We start from the raw sequence: 17592 nt of genomic DNA on the forward strand, positions 1-17592 counted from the left end.
ATGATTAGCAACTGTTGTGATATTGCATATGTAATTACTTAATCAGTTTAGATGACAGAAACAGAATATATATCTGTATTGTTTGTGAACTTTAAAAAGAAAGTTTCTCTAAAGCGGCTATCTATATAAGATCAATCACGTGTTAGATCATGCAATGAATAACATTTAGCAATGGTACCTAAATTTTTCAGAAGCTATTGCTAGAACATCACTGCTATAAATTCTATATGTGACAAACAATGTTTTCACAAATACGAAAAATAGCGATACATTCTTGTTGCGATATCTAGAAATCTAACTACATCAGCGAAATATTTTTTTGAGTGTATGTCAACAATTAATTTTTAAAAACAGTAATTAATAAATTAATTTCTAAAACTAAGCGCTGTTACTCTTTTCTCAGTTAGATTTTAATTAAATTTCTTTAATTAATAATTATATTGTAGAAAAATTTTATGTAATATTTATTTAACAAATTAACATTCTTCGTCAAGATTTATAATTTTAGAATCTTATTGAAACTATTGAGACTTATTTTACTACTATTACTTTTTAATCTTGAAATTCTTAAACAGTTCAATAGTTATGAAATTCCGTTACATGAAAATCACGCATGAAAAATAATATAAATGTGTAAACAGTTATATGAAAATAAATCATGAATGAATGTGTGTAGAATAAGTGGAACGATTATGAATCATACCTTTGATGCAGGTAACTGGGCTCATCCCTCACGATCCGATGGGGAATTTTTTTTAGAGCATAAAAAGTCAGTGAAACGGCACTTGACACTTTTTCACCATGAACAAGGCCATATTTAATGGATGCTACGTAAAAAAAACTCCCCTTCTCCCAACAGGTTGATATCTATTGTACGAGTAGCTGGTAATACGAACTTGATCTCTCACACGTATAAAAAAAGATTAAAACTTCCCTTCGTTCAACAGGTTGCACTATTCAGAAAGGGGCCGATATCCGGAGTTACCCTTCCATCATTTTAAAGCATATCACGCGTGTAAAGGCCAATTCTATCATCGTTTAATATCGTTATTATCGTGGTTGTGTGTCACTATTTACTATACTATAATAAATATAATGATGAAAAAAAGCAAAGAATTTGTAAAAATATAATTTTAAAACAACTGAGATTAAATAAGTGTGCATTAAATTTAATTAAACTGATATCTGTAATAATAAAAACTTATAATAATATTGTATTAATATAAACAATATTGTAATCAAATTGTATTTGGGTTATATATATAACAACGTTTAAATAAATTTTATATAATATGCATTTTTAAAGATACACTTAAAAAATTATGTTTAAAAATTTTATCAGTAAAAAGTTGCTAACACATAAATTTTTATTGAAAAGATATAAGATAAAAAACTTTACAGTCATTTATATCTGCTTGCTAAAAATGTGCACAGTTGTCAAATCGATTAAACGTCACCCATATGGCTTTTTTCAGCAGTATGACATTGCAGATCGATCATTCATCCTGCGCGACGTAAATTTGATTCGTGGTGGATTCGCCTTCGCTATTTGTGCGTATTTTTCCTATTATAAGTCTACATTTTTCAGAATCCAGATGTGATGCATTAAACTTCATTTTTAATGTGCTCAGGACCTTTTTTCGAGTCCTTTCATTTAAATACCATTATACCATAATACCATTGCACGTTGGGGGATGATTTGCAAGAACTTCCTGTTTTGAAGAAGTACAAATAACATTTTTGGTAAGATATCTTGTTAAATTAAATTGACGGTGTTAGAATAAAATTATTAAACAAGCAATAAAGCAAAAAGTACTTTATTCATGTATTATTTTTAAACATTTTTATACAAACAAGCAAATTTGTGAAAAGATTTGTAAAATTAATAGAAATTTCATTATCCTAGATTTATATAATTTTCTATTTAAATTAAAAATTTTGATTTTTGTTTTTAAATTTATTTTTTATATATAAAAAATTATGTATGTATCATGAGAAAAATCAAATTTAAAAAATATAAAAAATTTATCGTACTTATAATAAATCTGATATGCATAATTATAAAAAATATAATTTTTGGTTATATTTTGTGTTTCTTTATCTGATTCGATCAGCTTTTTTTAGCAGAGTGTGCACTCGTATGGTGAGTGATGAACGCGTGCCGTATCTCATTCTCCTCTCTTCTCAAGGAAAAATTTACCATTTGCAGTTCCGCGTTCACCCCTCTGAATGATCCTTCGAACACAGGCAGAACGCTGCGCTACTCTATAAATAGGATAAAGCGGAGCCAGCTGACAATGAGATGGAAAAGCGGAAATCTCTCTCCCTCCCGCGGACTTTCGTTAGCCCTGTGTATCGTGTATCAACAAAAACCGGTAAAAAAGATGAAAGAAAACTGGAAACGAAGAATGAGGGGTGTGAAGAGGGCAGTACAGAGAGAGAGAGAGAGAGAGAGAGAGAGAGAGAGAGAGAGAGAGAGAGAGAGAGGGGGGGGGGAATCCTTCATCAAGGTCGCATTTTGAAGAGTGACTCAAAGTTACTGTGCATTTTTTTGATTTATTATATGTAGTCTCTTCTTTTCTTTCTAAAAAAATAAAATTTCGTGCTAACATACATTCGCTGCGTAAGATTTATTTTGTGTCACTAAACGCCGCAATACATTCGAGTAATTATAAACAAGTGCAGAAAGAAGCAAGCGTGCACAAAGATGTATGTATATAAATAAAAACTTCAAAAATATATCAATGAAAAAATCAAGAGACACGGTAGTGTCTCGCGCCAAGTTCACGCGCAGCGCAAGACCGACCGTGTATCTTTACGCGAGCACATGAGCTGATAGGAGTCGAGATTTTCATATCTCAATAATGCGTGGACCGATCGAATTTATAATAGGCTCAATCGATAGAGCACATGCGATTTACATAATAAAAGTATCTTTACTTTTTTTGTACATGCTCTCTAAAAAAATATATTAATTGCCAAAGTTTGCCAAAGTCGAAATATGCCGAAATCTATGTAAGTCTTGGTCGTTGTCGTCTGTTCGTCATCCTTCTCTAATATATAAGTTTGTCCTTTGTCAACTAGAAGCATCAAAATGCGACATGGTTGTCCTTTTCTACAGCCCGCGAAATGTCGATTCCCGCATAAGAGCGTCTTTTTTCTTTCCTTTCTTTTTCTAAAAGACGTCTGTCCTTTTCCAACATGGTATAAATAACATCGTTCGACAGAGCTCGACGATCCGCGGATCCTTTTTATTGATCGATGGTCATTGCCGTCCAGCATGTTCCGCTGGAATTGTGAAGGGGGATGAAGAGGACGCAGCAAGAGGTCACACGAAATTTCTGGGGTCGAAAATGCGATTTTTCCCCCCGTTTCTCACCGTTTCGTCTGCAATCGCCGCGCGAATTTGGAACGGCTGTGGCTGACCGGTCGTTTTTCGAAAATCTCTTAGCCGACGTGCATTGAGATTTGGCAGGACAATGATCGCGTATGTGTCGACCTATAAATCTCCGGCATTGTCCAGCCGCCGATGTTTAGGCCCCCGCATATTAACCCCGGGGGTGAAAAGGCCACGTACCCCACATTGTTCAATAGCTGACCCCTCTCGTGGTAGCGTGACCCCCGACTTCTTATTTATCAGGTTACGAGCGCTCGGTCCACTTGTAACCGATCTTACATAGCACGGCAGAATACGAAATTTGGAACGGTACTATGGCGCACGAGCGCGATGTAACATTTCTGTCTGATCCCTTCCGTACCGTAGCCACGCGCCCTAATCGCGAAATACGAGAATGTACTCGAACTGTATTGTTTTTGCGCTGCCGACATTAATCCCTGGAGTTAGACGCTATTAAAATAAATTTTTATGTATTAACTTTTATATAAAAAATTAAATGTATTTGTATTTTAAGAAAATTTGCCCTATACATAAGTTTTAAGAAGGTATAACTGGAGGCATAAAGGCAGCAGAAGGAACGATAATTGAATTATTATCGCAGTTGATTTTGTGGCATATGTTTTTTGGCAATTAATTATTCATCAGCAACAATAAAAAAGTAATAAATACGGTTTCTCCAAAAATAAATCCTCAGTAAATAAAGCGACTAATTCTTTCTCGAAAAAAATATGTTATACGATCTTTAATACTTATAATTTTTTTAACATTTTACAAAACATTTTAGACATTTGTTTACAGTCTATTAATTATTTGCGTGTTTATCATGTGCGAGTTATGCGCACATGCCAAAAGCGCATAGTTGGACTAAAAGGAAAAACAGACAAAAATCTCATCGGTAAGCTAAAAAGATGGATCGAAAAAAGGAAAGAAAAATTGAGAACTGAAAAAGGCAAGGGGGTTGAAGAAAACGTGCAGAATTGTGAATACAAGGGTCCAGTGTGGCCACTGAGAGTCTTTCAGCTCAGCATCTTAGAAAACGCGAAAAGAATAAGAAAATAAGACAGAAAGAGAGGGGAAACCTATTATAAACAAGCTGACCAGAATCTAGCCAGAACGGATCAAATTGTCGTGGCATCTATTCTTTAGAATTGATTTTTTTCTATCAAATTCTTTTTTTAATATATTAGAAAAATTTTTAATGTTTTGAAAAAAATTAATTTTTAACATATTATCTAGGCGAAATAACTCATTTAAAATTGAGAATTGGAAAAGCGAACAACAAATTTAATGTGTCATTATAAAATTACGCAAAGCCTATAAATTTTTAATAATTAAAAGATTAAGAAATTATATGTTTATAATTTTGTCAAATTTTCTGGCAGACTAGCAAGAACGCACAAGCATTCACATATTTTACAATTGCATTTTAGCTTATATATATGAGATTTTTAATAAGCATAATATAATAATACAATTGTCATATCATACTTACCTCATCAAACAGATGTTGAACATCGGATAATCCGGTCGTCTGCATAACAAGCCCTTATTAGAAGAACCGAAGTCGGCTGTAATCCCGATTCTGGGAGGCGAGATGTTAAAAACTCACATGGAAATGTGTACGCCGTTCCGCGCCGAGGGGGACAGGGGGTGGTGTCAGCAGATGAACGGTAAGTATGGGTCACCCAGCACGAGCGTGGGTCAGCTGTCAGTTGTTTACCCTTAGAGAAGGGCGCCATTTGCGCGTTGCAGACTCCGCTGCGCAATGAAGGGCCGGTCAGCGACGATGGTATCCCCACAATAGCCCCACAATGAACCGTCGTTTCGGTTTCTATAGATCTGGCCGGATTTTTCGTCGCAAAGAATTTGGAGCGCAAGTCCTTCCTACATTCGGACAAAATCGAAAGAGACTCATATTAATTATTTAAATTTCATTTCTATTGCTGATTGTATTTTTGTTTATGTAATAGTATTTAGTAGAACAAGTAAAAATTATATCAGTTAAAATATCTTTCTTTAATGAGAGAATTAAATGTGTTTTCAAAGAAAATAGAAAATAGTTATTTTCAAAGAAAATAGAAAATTATTCGAACAATTTTTATTGTGTTGCTCTTATATTATTCCCTCGCAATAATGAATCGTCTTAGGCACGTTTTGTTTTTTTTTTCCATCTCTCTTTATTCGCTCATCTCTTGTCTTTTAGATCTTTTTACATCTCATTATTTTTATGAAAGTATTTTGTAAGCCTAGTTGCAAAATTCTTTCTTAAATCTGTATATAAATGTACATCAATTTACATTCGCGAGTTTGATTAAATCGCGATTGAATCGTTTTTTTTTTTTTTTTAAATAAGCACCTTATATCATTATATTTTGTCAATATAAAAAGTTATGCGTTTAGAATTGAGAAATTCGAAGTAAAAGAGTTTCAGGAAAATCATCCATTCATCATATATATTATTCGTTTTTGTACCTGAACGAGTTTAGTTGGGGTGAAACGTGGTTTAAACAGCTGCTGCTAACCCCTTCTACACCCTCGTACGAGATTCAAGTTTTGCGGGAAAATATTTTTCTATGCTAGAACATAGAAAAGGCATAAATACGTTACACCGTATTGCTTCTGTCTCTGTGACGAAGAAAGCGGCAATCGCGCGCACCCGAACACCCGAGCACGCATATCTCGAGCACGAAATATGAGACGCATTTTCCAAGAGTAGTGAAAACAATTTTCGAAGAAGAAAGTTAAATGAGTGTTAAACGGCACCAATTTTAGATATATTAGTATAAGTATATGTCCAACGGGTGAACCAAAATTCAGAAAAGAGAAGTAAAGAGAAAAAATCAACGGAGGTATGTTGTCCTAAAACTTCTGCAACGGTTTGCTTTTGACAAAGGGTAATATATTTTTTGCTTCCTTCTCTTGCAAAAAATCTGTAACAGTATATGTTATATGCATAAATTTTAGTAAAATGCACCAGATGTCATTTTTTAAACATTTCAAGATATGTATTTCATCAAAAATTTAATTCTCCTTAAGAATTCGCACTGTAAAAATGTAATGTAAAAAAAATAAGCATCTAAATAGATAAAAATAAATATTTATTAATTTAATTTTTATGAAAGTGCGCATTAAATACATATCTCATCAAAATGTAAGACTAAAAATTATTTGTAGCTTAAAAAACGTTAAAATAAAGCAAAATTTCTTAGATACAGTTTTATAACAGTATCACAAAAAAATTTTATTAAGTATGTAATGCTCTGACTCTTTTTCCGAAATATAGAAAAAAAAAGATTAATGCATCTCTTTAATGAGCGGTTTTTTTAAATAAGTATTGAATTATAAATTATTAAATAATACGTTATTTTTTTTAATAATAATAATTATTTTTTAATAAAACATTTAAATTCATGACATTTTTCATTAATCATTATCATTACAAAACATACTTAAAAAATGAGAAAAATCTATATTGAGACTCAAAATGCAGCTTCGGATTCACATAAGAAAAGAAGTTTCAATATAAGACAGTTTGATGGATTGTCTGAAGTTTACTTGTCCTTGCTCTTTATTTGCGTCAAAAGCTGATTGTGTAACGCCAATTTTTGCGAATTAGGACTTAAGGACTCAATTTCTATTAGACAGTGATTAATATAAGTAAAAAATTTAGTCTATTGATATAGAACTCTTAAAAAAATTCCAAACTGACTATAAATCTTTTTAAACAGGTCACATTTTTCAACTTTCTCTGCAATACAATCTTTCAATAAGAACAATAGTAAAAAAAATCGCTTTAGTTTCCTCATCTTGTGATTCTGAAAGTAACAAAAAATGCAAAAAGGTGAGATTTATTACAGTATCGCTCCTTATCATGCGATCATGCTATCCTAATTATGCGTTATATTCTATGTAAAAATCGTAAAAAAGTGATAAAATATTACAAATATTAAAATTTAATCTATCAAATTGCTTTAAAAATATTGTTTAGTTTTTTTTTTAATGCTAAATTTTGAATTAATAAAGAAAAGAAAATTTTTAAAGAATTAAAAAAATAAAATCAAAAAAAAAAAAAAAAAAAAAAAAGAAAGAAATCTGACACTCAAGGTTTTTATTCATTTATTTACTGCAGTTTCAAAGCCAGAAAAAATTGAAAGAGATTATAAAATCGATTCCTTATCACGCGATATAAATGAATGTATTCCATTAGATACTAAGAGATTTGTTATTTTTCTATAAAAATTTATTTTAAATAAAGCTATTACTTTTCATTTAAAAAAAATAGAATTTTTTCAATAAAATAAAAAAAACTTGGTTTTACATGGAAAAAATTGAAGCCATAACTATTTTGACAAATAAAATCTAATTTAATTTTGCAACTTTGGTTTTAACATTACATACTCGACAAATGCGAATTTTTGGCATCAATTAATATTTGCAAAAAATAAATTCCATATCATAATTAATTTTTAAATTCCGAATTTCTATTTTATCTTCCATTGTGATGCTACCAAGATTTCATCATACCTAATAACAACGTAAATCTTAAAATTCGGTCTGGAACATGAAGATGGTGGAGAAACCGGAACGGATATATTTCTTACACATAGCGAAAGGGTTGATGCGTATTCAGCTAACGGATGTACTGCGATCCTCATAACTTCTACCAAAATATAACAGGGTTGCAGTAACGGGCCGTTTACAGTAACAAAAACAGTAATGCGTAACTCTTTAGTAAAAGTTACTCACGTAGAGATCGGTCGCAAAAGAGAGAGAGAGAGAGAGAGAGAGAGAGAGAGAGAGAGAAAGAAAGAAGAGAGAGAAAGAATGACAAAGAAAAAGAGAGAAATAAAGAGAGGGAGAAGAAAGGGCGTGGGGAGAACGTCTGCCAAATCTATATATCCGACTAACCATTTTGATTGGGCAGACGTACTAGAGAGGGAAGATAACTGCCCCTTCGAAAAGACCCAGAAATAAGCGGCTATTTCGCTTTGGGACTTAGAATATACTGTCAGTTCATTCTCAGCTCCCCTGCTGTTCATTCAGTTCGGAGCGCGAATTTTCATATTAGAGCACGTGTAAGAGCAATACGTAATGAATAACACGATAACGCATCGCGATTTTAACAGTGCTGAGTGGTCTTTTGGTGCTTTTCTGATTGTTTTACGTGCTTTCAGGACTCTTAAATATTCTATGGAAGATAAAACCTTCATAGAAGTTGTAGAACGACGAAATCAGAAATTGAGATGTGTACAAATTATATATGGAAGAGAGAATCTTCATAAAAGTTGCCGAGCAACGAAGCTTTGCCGAAGATTGGGAGACAAGAAGATACAATCTGCAGGTAACTTTATCATTAATTAATTGAATAAGCTATAAAGTAGAGTTTGAGAGCTATACAGTTCCTATTATTTTATTCTGATTGAAATTTAATCATCGAATTTAACTAGAAACCGCTCTAACATCTATATATAGCTCTCACAGCTATAACCTCTCACAGCTATAATCATTCAGTTGTTCATTATAGATCTGTTTAATTATTTCTAAAATTATATTCAAGAAGCTCGCAGTTAATACTTGTCCTAATCGCATGAATCGACTGATCAAGTTAACCATAAATTTTATTGAATATTATCACGGAACCATTTCCGTAAGAAATTCTAAAACACTCAAAAGACGAGAAAACAGTATTCTTCACAAATTTGAAATAACTGCCTATAAGAACGGGAATAAGGAATTTTGTTTTCCAAGCTGTGTTTGTAACTTGACTGTGCTTTTGAATTTTTTCTTCAAACTTTCTTCGATATACGCTATTTTGACCGTCGAGTATTGAAACAGCTTGTTTAGCTACCGATAAGTGCTCAATTTATGATAACTCCATAGGAATTTGATAGAAAGAATTAAAAGAAGGAGACAAAAATTCCATTCCATCTTTTGATTTGATAATAAGATAATTATTCTAAAGTATAGCTTCTAAATCGCGCTAAAATATAAGCGAGTAGAATACAGATAGCTCATAATTTATAACAATTTTAATAGCTTTGCAAATCATCCATAAAAATGTGCAGAAACACTTCTTACGATCTAAATTCTCAGTCTTTTTTTAAATGAAATTTTTTACAATTAATTTTACTATTAATAGAATCGTAAAATTAAGATATATATTTGATTTCTCGCAATCTTCTACTTGGACGAGAGCGTGCCGAAAGCGAGTAAGAAGCGGGCAATCACGTAATCAATAAAGGGTAGCGATTGCCAAAATTCTAATTTCTATAGAAAGAAGCTGCGAGAAAGCTCACCTTTTATATTTTTGTCTCTGTTTTCCTCCAGTCCTTTCTTTTTTTCTTTCTCTTTCATTTCTTTTTCTATTTATCATAAATCCTTTTACCTCGCATTATTCAACAGAAGTTATATAAAGACCGCTATTTTTCGTCGCTCAGTTTACTGATTCACTGATACACTTAATTCTTATCATTCAATATAAAGCACATTTTTGCGTATAAACTTTGATATAGTACGTGAATTTATTAGCCATATAAATGTATAAATTTTGAACGGAACATTTGGATGTATCTTAAAATTATATTTTTAATATCCATCTAGCGATAAGATCTTTTCAGAAAATAACAAATATAAATAAGGAAATTCACACATGCACATATATTGCTTATATCACAATACGTAGTGATTGGGAATGATCTCAAGATAGATCGAAACATCCCGTGTCTGTGTAGAATTCACGATAAATGTACATTGCGTATCAACATTTGTGCTTTGATTTAGCGTGGATTGACCTTTGCTTCTCTCGTTTCGGACGTTTATATCTCCTTTATTTTTATACTAATTAAAGTTATGTTCTAATATTATCAATGTATCGATTTTCCGTTTGCAAACTCTACATTAGATTAATAAATTTGATTTCCCGGCGATTCTTCTTCGTTTCCCGCCGCGTTATCTGTTCTATCCCGGACCGTCTGCCGTTCGAAAATTCAAGCGTATATCGTTCCTTTGCCGTACGTTTTTCTATTTATTGTTATGATCTTGACGTATGTCTCGCTTGGAATTTCGAAATACTACGTCGATTCGACCTTCACCAGCAGATAGTGCTGTTCATTCAAAATTTTCGATGTCAGAATACGGCAATCGCGATATCACGATGAAGAATTAATGTAAAATCTTTCGAGAAGACTGTTTATCAATTTTTATAGGCTATAAATTTCAAGAATTTATTTTTCATACAGCTCAAATATCTATCTGTTTTTATAAATAAAATTACATCTATTTCTTGATAAAAAATTATATTTATCAACTAAACACAATCGATCATAGAAATAGAATATAACTCACGGACTCCGATTCATCCTCGCAAAAACCATACCAATATTTTAAAGTTCTTTTTTTTACTTTATGTATTTATTTTCATTATTTTTATTATTAAAAATAATAAATTGTATTAAATTGTATTAATGTAATTTAAATAAAAATCATAATTCTCTCTGCCAAAAGACAATTATTTGATAATACGTAAAATCCAATTATTGATTTCATTATTAAATTTGCGGTTTTGCCAAAGAGAGTCCGTCTAAGAATTTGTTGTTTTTAGTAATTTAATCGTGTAAAAATACTTTTTATGTAAAAAGTAAAAAAAGAGCTGCCATAGAAAGAAAGAAATTGTGTCATGGAGTTTTTATGATTAATGATGCAGTTGTGTAACGATCGAAGATTGACTTTAAAAATCGACTGTTAAAAATTAAAGTTTCTTGTTTTTGATGGAGAATTATAGAGAATATTAAAATTAAAGAGCATATTAAAGTTATTGTTTTACGTAGTTGAATTAATTATAATCCAATTAACAGAATAAAAATAAACTAAAAGAAATAAATAATACAAAGAAAAAGATGGAACTGAATTATTTCTTATATAATTGCAATTTATTCCAATATTTTTTAATACTTTTGTTAACATAAAAATTATTGATATAAGATAATTGTCATAAAATAATTTTTATAATATTAATCCTTAAATGTAATTTTTTTATTCTAAACTTATTTTGTTTCAGGTATAATTATAATACCTACTTGCAGCGCAACAATAATGGACAATTCTATAGATGGAACAATGATTTTATAATCATTGTTTCTTAAATAACATTATTTGATTTTAAAATCAAACCGTCTTCGTTCACAAAATTTACTGCAAACATTCTGGAACATCTCTAAACAAGAGAACTCTAACAAACATATTTGACATATTGCAAACATTTTGTTAAGTTTAACTTGGCGAAATGTTAAACTATCCACCTTGGGCGCAACTTACATGACAGGTATCCCTCTGTTCTGTGCCTTTGTGTCACTCAAAAATTTCAATCACAACTGAACCCTTTTCATTTTTTCGTTTGTCATTTTTCCCTTGAGTCATTCTTTCATCTGTCATCGTCAAAAATATTCATATTTACAAATTTATAAAATGTTCACGCAGATTCTGGTGAAAGTTATTGACATGCCACATGCGGAAGAATTTCAGGCGCTGTCATCAGCAAAAATAAGAAATTTGCAGAATACTACATTACAATTACATTAAACAAATATTTACTTATATATTATCTAAATTCATTGCGCTTTAAAATCAATCTTGCATGTTTAATTGCGAAATAAACTTATATATCTTTATATCACACAGACTCTCTATTTTTATTTCTGATATTATATATATTCTAAGAGTTCTTAGTTCTTAATTTTATTAGTTCTTCATTCATAGTAAACGATAATTATGTGTTCATTAATAACTGTTCTGATCCATATTAATTAAAATACCTAATTGTAACTTTTTATATCATAACAATTTGTTATTTGTTTTTGATTAAATACTGAAATGTGTTTACTTTTTGTTTCGTTTCGTACTGTCTCGTATACTGCCACTTTATTTAACTTTTTAATTCTCGACTCTACATTTACAAGATTGTGGCAGCATGTATGGAAACTGGAATACGAAAAATGGTACATACACCGAATCAGTAAGAAACCATCGTTGAGGAGCAATGACATCCGCGCCATTCGACAACCACGCTCACTTGGGGTGATAGAATCGTGGTGAGTAATCATGCAACCCCCCTCCCCTTTTCTCTTCCTATCACCGCAGCATCGCGTACTTTATCTTTCTTATTCCCTGGACCCTTCCCCTTTGCGAGTAACAAAATGGTGCGAGCACAATGGGAGTCATAGCGTATCGAGCTTTTAAGGCTTAAGAGTGGAATATTGCTTCCTTCGTTTTTGTGTGTGAATCATTTGTTATTTACTTTTACATTGTTCAATGAATATCATACACTTGTAAGAATTTTCTTTTTCTCTCTTATTTAAATATTAAACAATAAATAAAATATACCAAAAATGTAAAATCAAGTTTGATTATTACGAATAATTATATTCACATTAACGTATGTTCAACATAATGTAAAAATTTTAAAATACAATAATAATGTCAGAAATTATTTCTACATTTTCAAGATATATATATATATTTCATAATATTGTATAAAAACATTATCAGATCTTTAATTTTAATTTTTTAATTTTTAAAATATGATAGCAAAATAATTTTTTTCTTGCTTTAAAAGAATATAACTTTACTTTGTTATATTTAAATAATTATAATAGTACATACGATATTATTTTCGTTTTTCTCCACGTGTGTATCATTAGATAATTCGCTTTCATAATTATCACTGTTATAATTATGCACTACAAGATAATGGAAAAGATATAAAAACTTCAAATATTACAAACTTTCTTTCGAAAAGTAAGCGTGTACTAAGCGTATGACTAATTATAAAAAAATTTATATAAAAATATAGAAATAAAATCTCAACAGAAAGAGGAACCGATGGAAAAATAATTTCTTTAATTTTAGCTTTTCTTCCTACATTGCTATACCAACCTGGGGTGAGCATTGATTTTCGAAGAAAGTTTGTCTTCTAAATAAAACAACTCATCCACTCAAATTTACTGGGCAGAAATTTATGTAGCAATAGAATATTATGAACGAACTTCAAACGGATCAATCAATCACAGCCACAATCTCCAACACCATGAAACCACCCGACGAAGACTTTCTTCCTTTACTGTACTGTAGCTGTGGCTTTACCTCGAGGAACAAGTACGTTACATCATAAACTTTTAATAACAAATAATATATAGACATATTTACTATTTTCTGATAAATTTGTACATGATAGTTTTTAATATGCACTAATGCATATTAGATAGAGTACATTTGATAAAAAGATCTGCTATATCGACTTCAGCCAAATTTGTGGATAAACGCTCGAAATTGTGTTTTTAGATCGCAATTCATCGAGCATCGAAAGCTCTGTTTGTCTATACCGACCTTTAACAAAATCAACAAATGGCAAGCTCTCATTAACGCATCAGGCTCTTTCAAAAGGAATCTCACTTCTCCCACATCAATGGAACAAGTTGAGAATATGACAGAGGAAATCTACAACTCCGATCTTAGTATTCCTCAGGTGAATCTGCATGACAGTCCGAAAAAACAAAACAAGGGTTTCCGGGAAGGAGCTAAAAACTGCAAAATGTGCGGATTTGTGTACAGAACGAAGAGCGAATACTGGATGCATATGCGCCAGCACATCTCCGGCTTTACTTGTACCCAATGTGAATTTGTTACTAAGTATAAGCACCATATGACCCACCACTGGCGCAGCGTGCACGAGGGCTCCAAGCCGTTCGAGTGCGACAAATGTACATATTCGTGTGTCAGCAAATCGATGCTGACCAGCCACATGAAGAAACACTCGGACATCTATCCCTACAATTGCGCGGACTGCATGTACAAAACCAAATTCTGCAATGCTCTGAAGAAGCATCTGCGGAAAAAGGAGCATCGACCGGCGGCGGTGCTGAATCCTGATGGCACGCCGAATCCTTCGTACGTCATCGACGTGTACGGCACCAAACGCGGACCAAAGCGAAACCCATTTTTCAAGATTTTATCGCCAGACAAACTGAATAACTACGTGGACGGCATGCAAGAGCCATCAGTTTTTGACAATCAAGACCAAGTAAATGAAGACATTATCAGCGAGCCAAACTCGCCCGTTTTCAAGCTTCTAATGACAGACGAAACAAATCAAAACGTTACCAAAAACAATCAGTTGAGTCCAACGATAAATTCGCAAGGTGTACAGCATCCATCATCAGTTGCTCATAATATGCCTGCCTACACTGTGACGACGACAAATGGAATGAACAATGCGAATAAGATCGACGAGAGTGACACGGCTAGAATCGAATCCACCGCGACGTTTCATTCTCCTCCTTACAGCGATCTGATGGCCGCGTTTAATCTACCGAGTCCTCTTGTGCTTCACGAAGACGCGACATATCACGAGAATATGCGAAAGATGGATACGCAAAAGATGGACAGTGCGCGATCAACGGTTACGTCGATGAATGCCGAGGTCATCCTTCCGAAAGTTATAACTCGTTTCGGCATCAAAAGATTTGATGCTTTCAATAATGCGCAGGCTGCTGATAAAATCTTGGAATTGCCAGTGCAAGAGCCTCAAGAATTTCAAGAGCCCGATTTTAGGCCGCTGGATCTCCGTATTCCCGAGGTGATGAAGAGAACTGATCAACCTCAGTTATCAGTTACGAGCTCACCGAGTGCTACTCGCGCTAATAAGCGCAAGGGTAGAGCGATGAAGTTGGAACGTCGCATGGTCGAACAGAACGATGACACGGATGAAGACTCAGAGCAGAACGAAATGTGTTTTTCCGACTTTTTTGCAAAGTTCGTAGAGTTTCTGAAGGATGGCGGTATGTATTTTGCAGGAAAGAAAGAAATCGAGGAATTGATGGATAAAAAGAATTCAGTAGACGGCGTATCTATCTGTCGTCACTGCGGGATCATCTTTAAAAATTCGACGATGTACATCGTGCACATGGGCTATCACGACTCTGTTAATCCATACACGTGCAATATGTGCGGATATCAATGCGATGACAAGGTGTCTTTCTTTCTGCACATTAGTAGATTGAAACATTCGTGTAAAATGCGAAAACTGACGACATTTTGATGAAGAACATATGTTATGTAACATATGTTATGTAAATTATTATGAATTAAGAAAGGATAAACGAGCAAGAGCTTAAACAATGCATAAGCATATGCTATGCAACGAAAGTTACTATTTCTAGTCAAACATAAACTCTCCAAGAAGCATTTAAATTAAATATTCGATAGATATATATATATATAATTTAAAAATAAGTAGTAAGACTATACAATCTTGATTATTGCTATTCTACAAATTTTTGACGTATTTGGAACGTTTTTTTTGTTCCACTACTCGTGCGATTTTCTCATTTGTGGGCTGTAATTGACAAATCTAAATGTGTTTAATTATACGTCGATATAATTAACGCAAATTTTGGAATATATCATAACAATTATGCTGGCTTCAATTCTCATAAAGATGAAAATCGACATAATTTTTATGTTTTTTGCTTTAATTATATAGATATCAACTTTTATTTAATACAGTTAATATCTTTTCTTTTCTTACACTATTTTTCCTTGTATTTTTCTTTTTTGTATATAAAAAATCTCTCTCAGTCGGTACGTGATATGATTAGATAATTAGTGCATACGACAAATTTTTTTTCAATGTCAATTCAATTATTTCATCAACTTGTCCAATATTTATCATATTGAACTTGATGTAAAAGTTTCCAACTTAGGCTTATAATCACGTAAGAAATTAAATAATAGGCGATTAATTTTGATACTGTTTATAGTATCAGTTTACATTTGAAATGTGTAAAATTATAATTGTCAAAGAAATACTAACAAATTAATAACTAATACGTGAGGAAAAGTCAAAAAGCAAGGAAGATATTGTGGATTTAAAAAATCCTTTAAAACAATATTTTCAGTTCTATGTAGTAAAAGATTTCTTTAAATTATAATAATATATAGTAATAATTTACTTTTTGACTCACCCTCGTATAATAATTTAGATAGATTATTTATATTCTTAAGTTTCTCCAAGTTCTAGTATTATATTGCAAAAAATCTAATGTAACAATGTACATTGTTAAACAGACAGATTTGTTGCTATGAGTGTCATTGCATTTTTTGCGATTATTTCTATTTTTTGTTTGGATTCTCTTTTTGATTTGGTTATTTCTTATTTACTAGCAAAATAATATCGATGACCAAAACAAAAATCCTAAAAGGCGAATATGTAAATTCTTTCAAAATTACTAGACTTCAGAACAAATAATTTTTTTTTATTTAAGACTATACTTTTATATCCAAACTGTTTTGTTATCGATTTAATTTATAGTATAGTTGCTGACGTACATTTTTATTCGCAATTCGGACTCATCGATATTATGTAAATTTTGTTGGTCTTATGTCAAAGCTTGTGTTATGATTTAAGTAGAAATTACTTACATATTTTTTTCTTCCATTCGCTTCAGATCAACAGTCCCATTATTTTTGCGTTTTTACAACCGTTTGGAATTAATTCTTGGTTCCTGGTATAGTATTTATTTCTCATTTGGACTTCTTTCTTTGAACTCGTTCTTTGCTCGGATTCAGTCACCCTAGTTTAATTATTATTTGGTAAATTTCTATCACGAAAAAATTTCTCTATATTCTACTTTCTTATGTGCCATATAATGAAATGTATAGTGGATTTCTTTTCCAGTAAAAAAGAAGTCTATAAGTCCATTTTTTTTAGATAATTATCAAGAATACTGGATGATGAGAAACATTTACATGACAAGATTGTGATAAAATAATCATACCTCATATAATAATTAAATATACAAATAAGATATTTTGCCATTATCTCATTACTTCTTAAAAATATTCTTGAAATTCTTGAAGTAATTTAGACTGATATTCATAATCGTAAATTATTTACAAGCTGTAATTGAGAATCTAACTAATTAATTACAGATCTCAAGTATATTTAATTTCAATTAATCTCAATTAATTACAGATTTATATTCTTAAAATTTTTTGTAGCTATTCGGATTGTTATTCCATGAATACTTGTTTTACAAATTTTTGTTTAAAATATATGTTATTATTTAATGATAATCAGTTTCGTGCAAAGCTTTGTTATTCTATTCCTGCAAATCTTTGATTCTTTCATAAGAAATAACAAA

General features: G+C 31.6%; 1 protein-coding gene and 1 long non-coding RNA gene across 10 annotated transcripts; one reads left to right on the forward strand and one right to left on the reverse strand.

Moving 5' to 3' along the window:
- Window positions 1-443: 443 nt before the first annotated feature.
- On the reverse strand, window positions 444-17356 carry LOC105671793 (uncharacterized). Of its 9 annotated transcripts, none has more exons than XR_010890956.1 (5): window positions 16871-17356; window positions 5870-5973; window positions 5007-5281; window positions 4890-4928; window positions 444-1712 (listed from the first exon to the last, which is right to left on the reverse strand). It is a non-coding gene; the product is annotated as an uncharacterized lncRNA (long non-coding RNA). The 9 variants fall into 9 exon arrangements; XR_010890955.1 differs by lacking the exon at window positions 444-1712 and adding an exon at window positions 2106-2265; XR_010890954.1 differs by lacking the exon at window positions 444-1712 and adding an exon at window positions 2106-3847.
- LOC105671852 (protein hunchback) lies at window positions 8326-15950 on the forward strand. Its single transcript, XM_012366348.2, has 6 exons — window positions 8326-8472; window positions 8572-8738; window positions 11454-11717; window positions 12352-12483; window positions 13301-13546; window positions 13733-15950. Exons 5-6 carry the CDS (start codon window positions 13428-13430, stop codon window positions 15486-15488), a joined length of 1875 nt encoding a protein of 624 aa, XP_012221771.1. The 5' UTR covers window positions 8326-8472; window positions 8572-8738; window positions 11454-11717; window positions 12352-12483; window positions 13301-13427; the 3' UTR covers window positions 15489-15950.
- Window positions 17357-17592: the final 236 nt, after the last annotated feature.

Source organism: Linepithema humile, chromosome 6, assembly GCF_040581485.1.
Source record: "Linepithema humile isolate Giens D197 chromosome 6, Lhum_UNIL_v1.0, whole genome shotgun sequence".
Lineage (NCBI taxonomy): Eukaryota > Metazoa > Arthropoda > Insecta > Hymenoptera > Formicidae > Linepithema > Linepithema humile.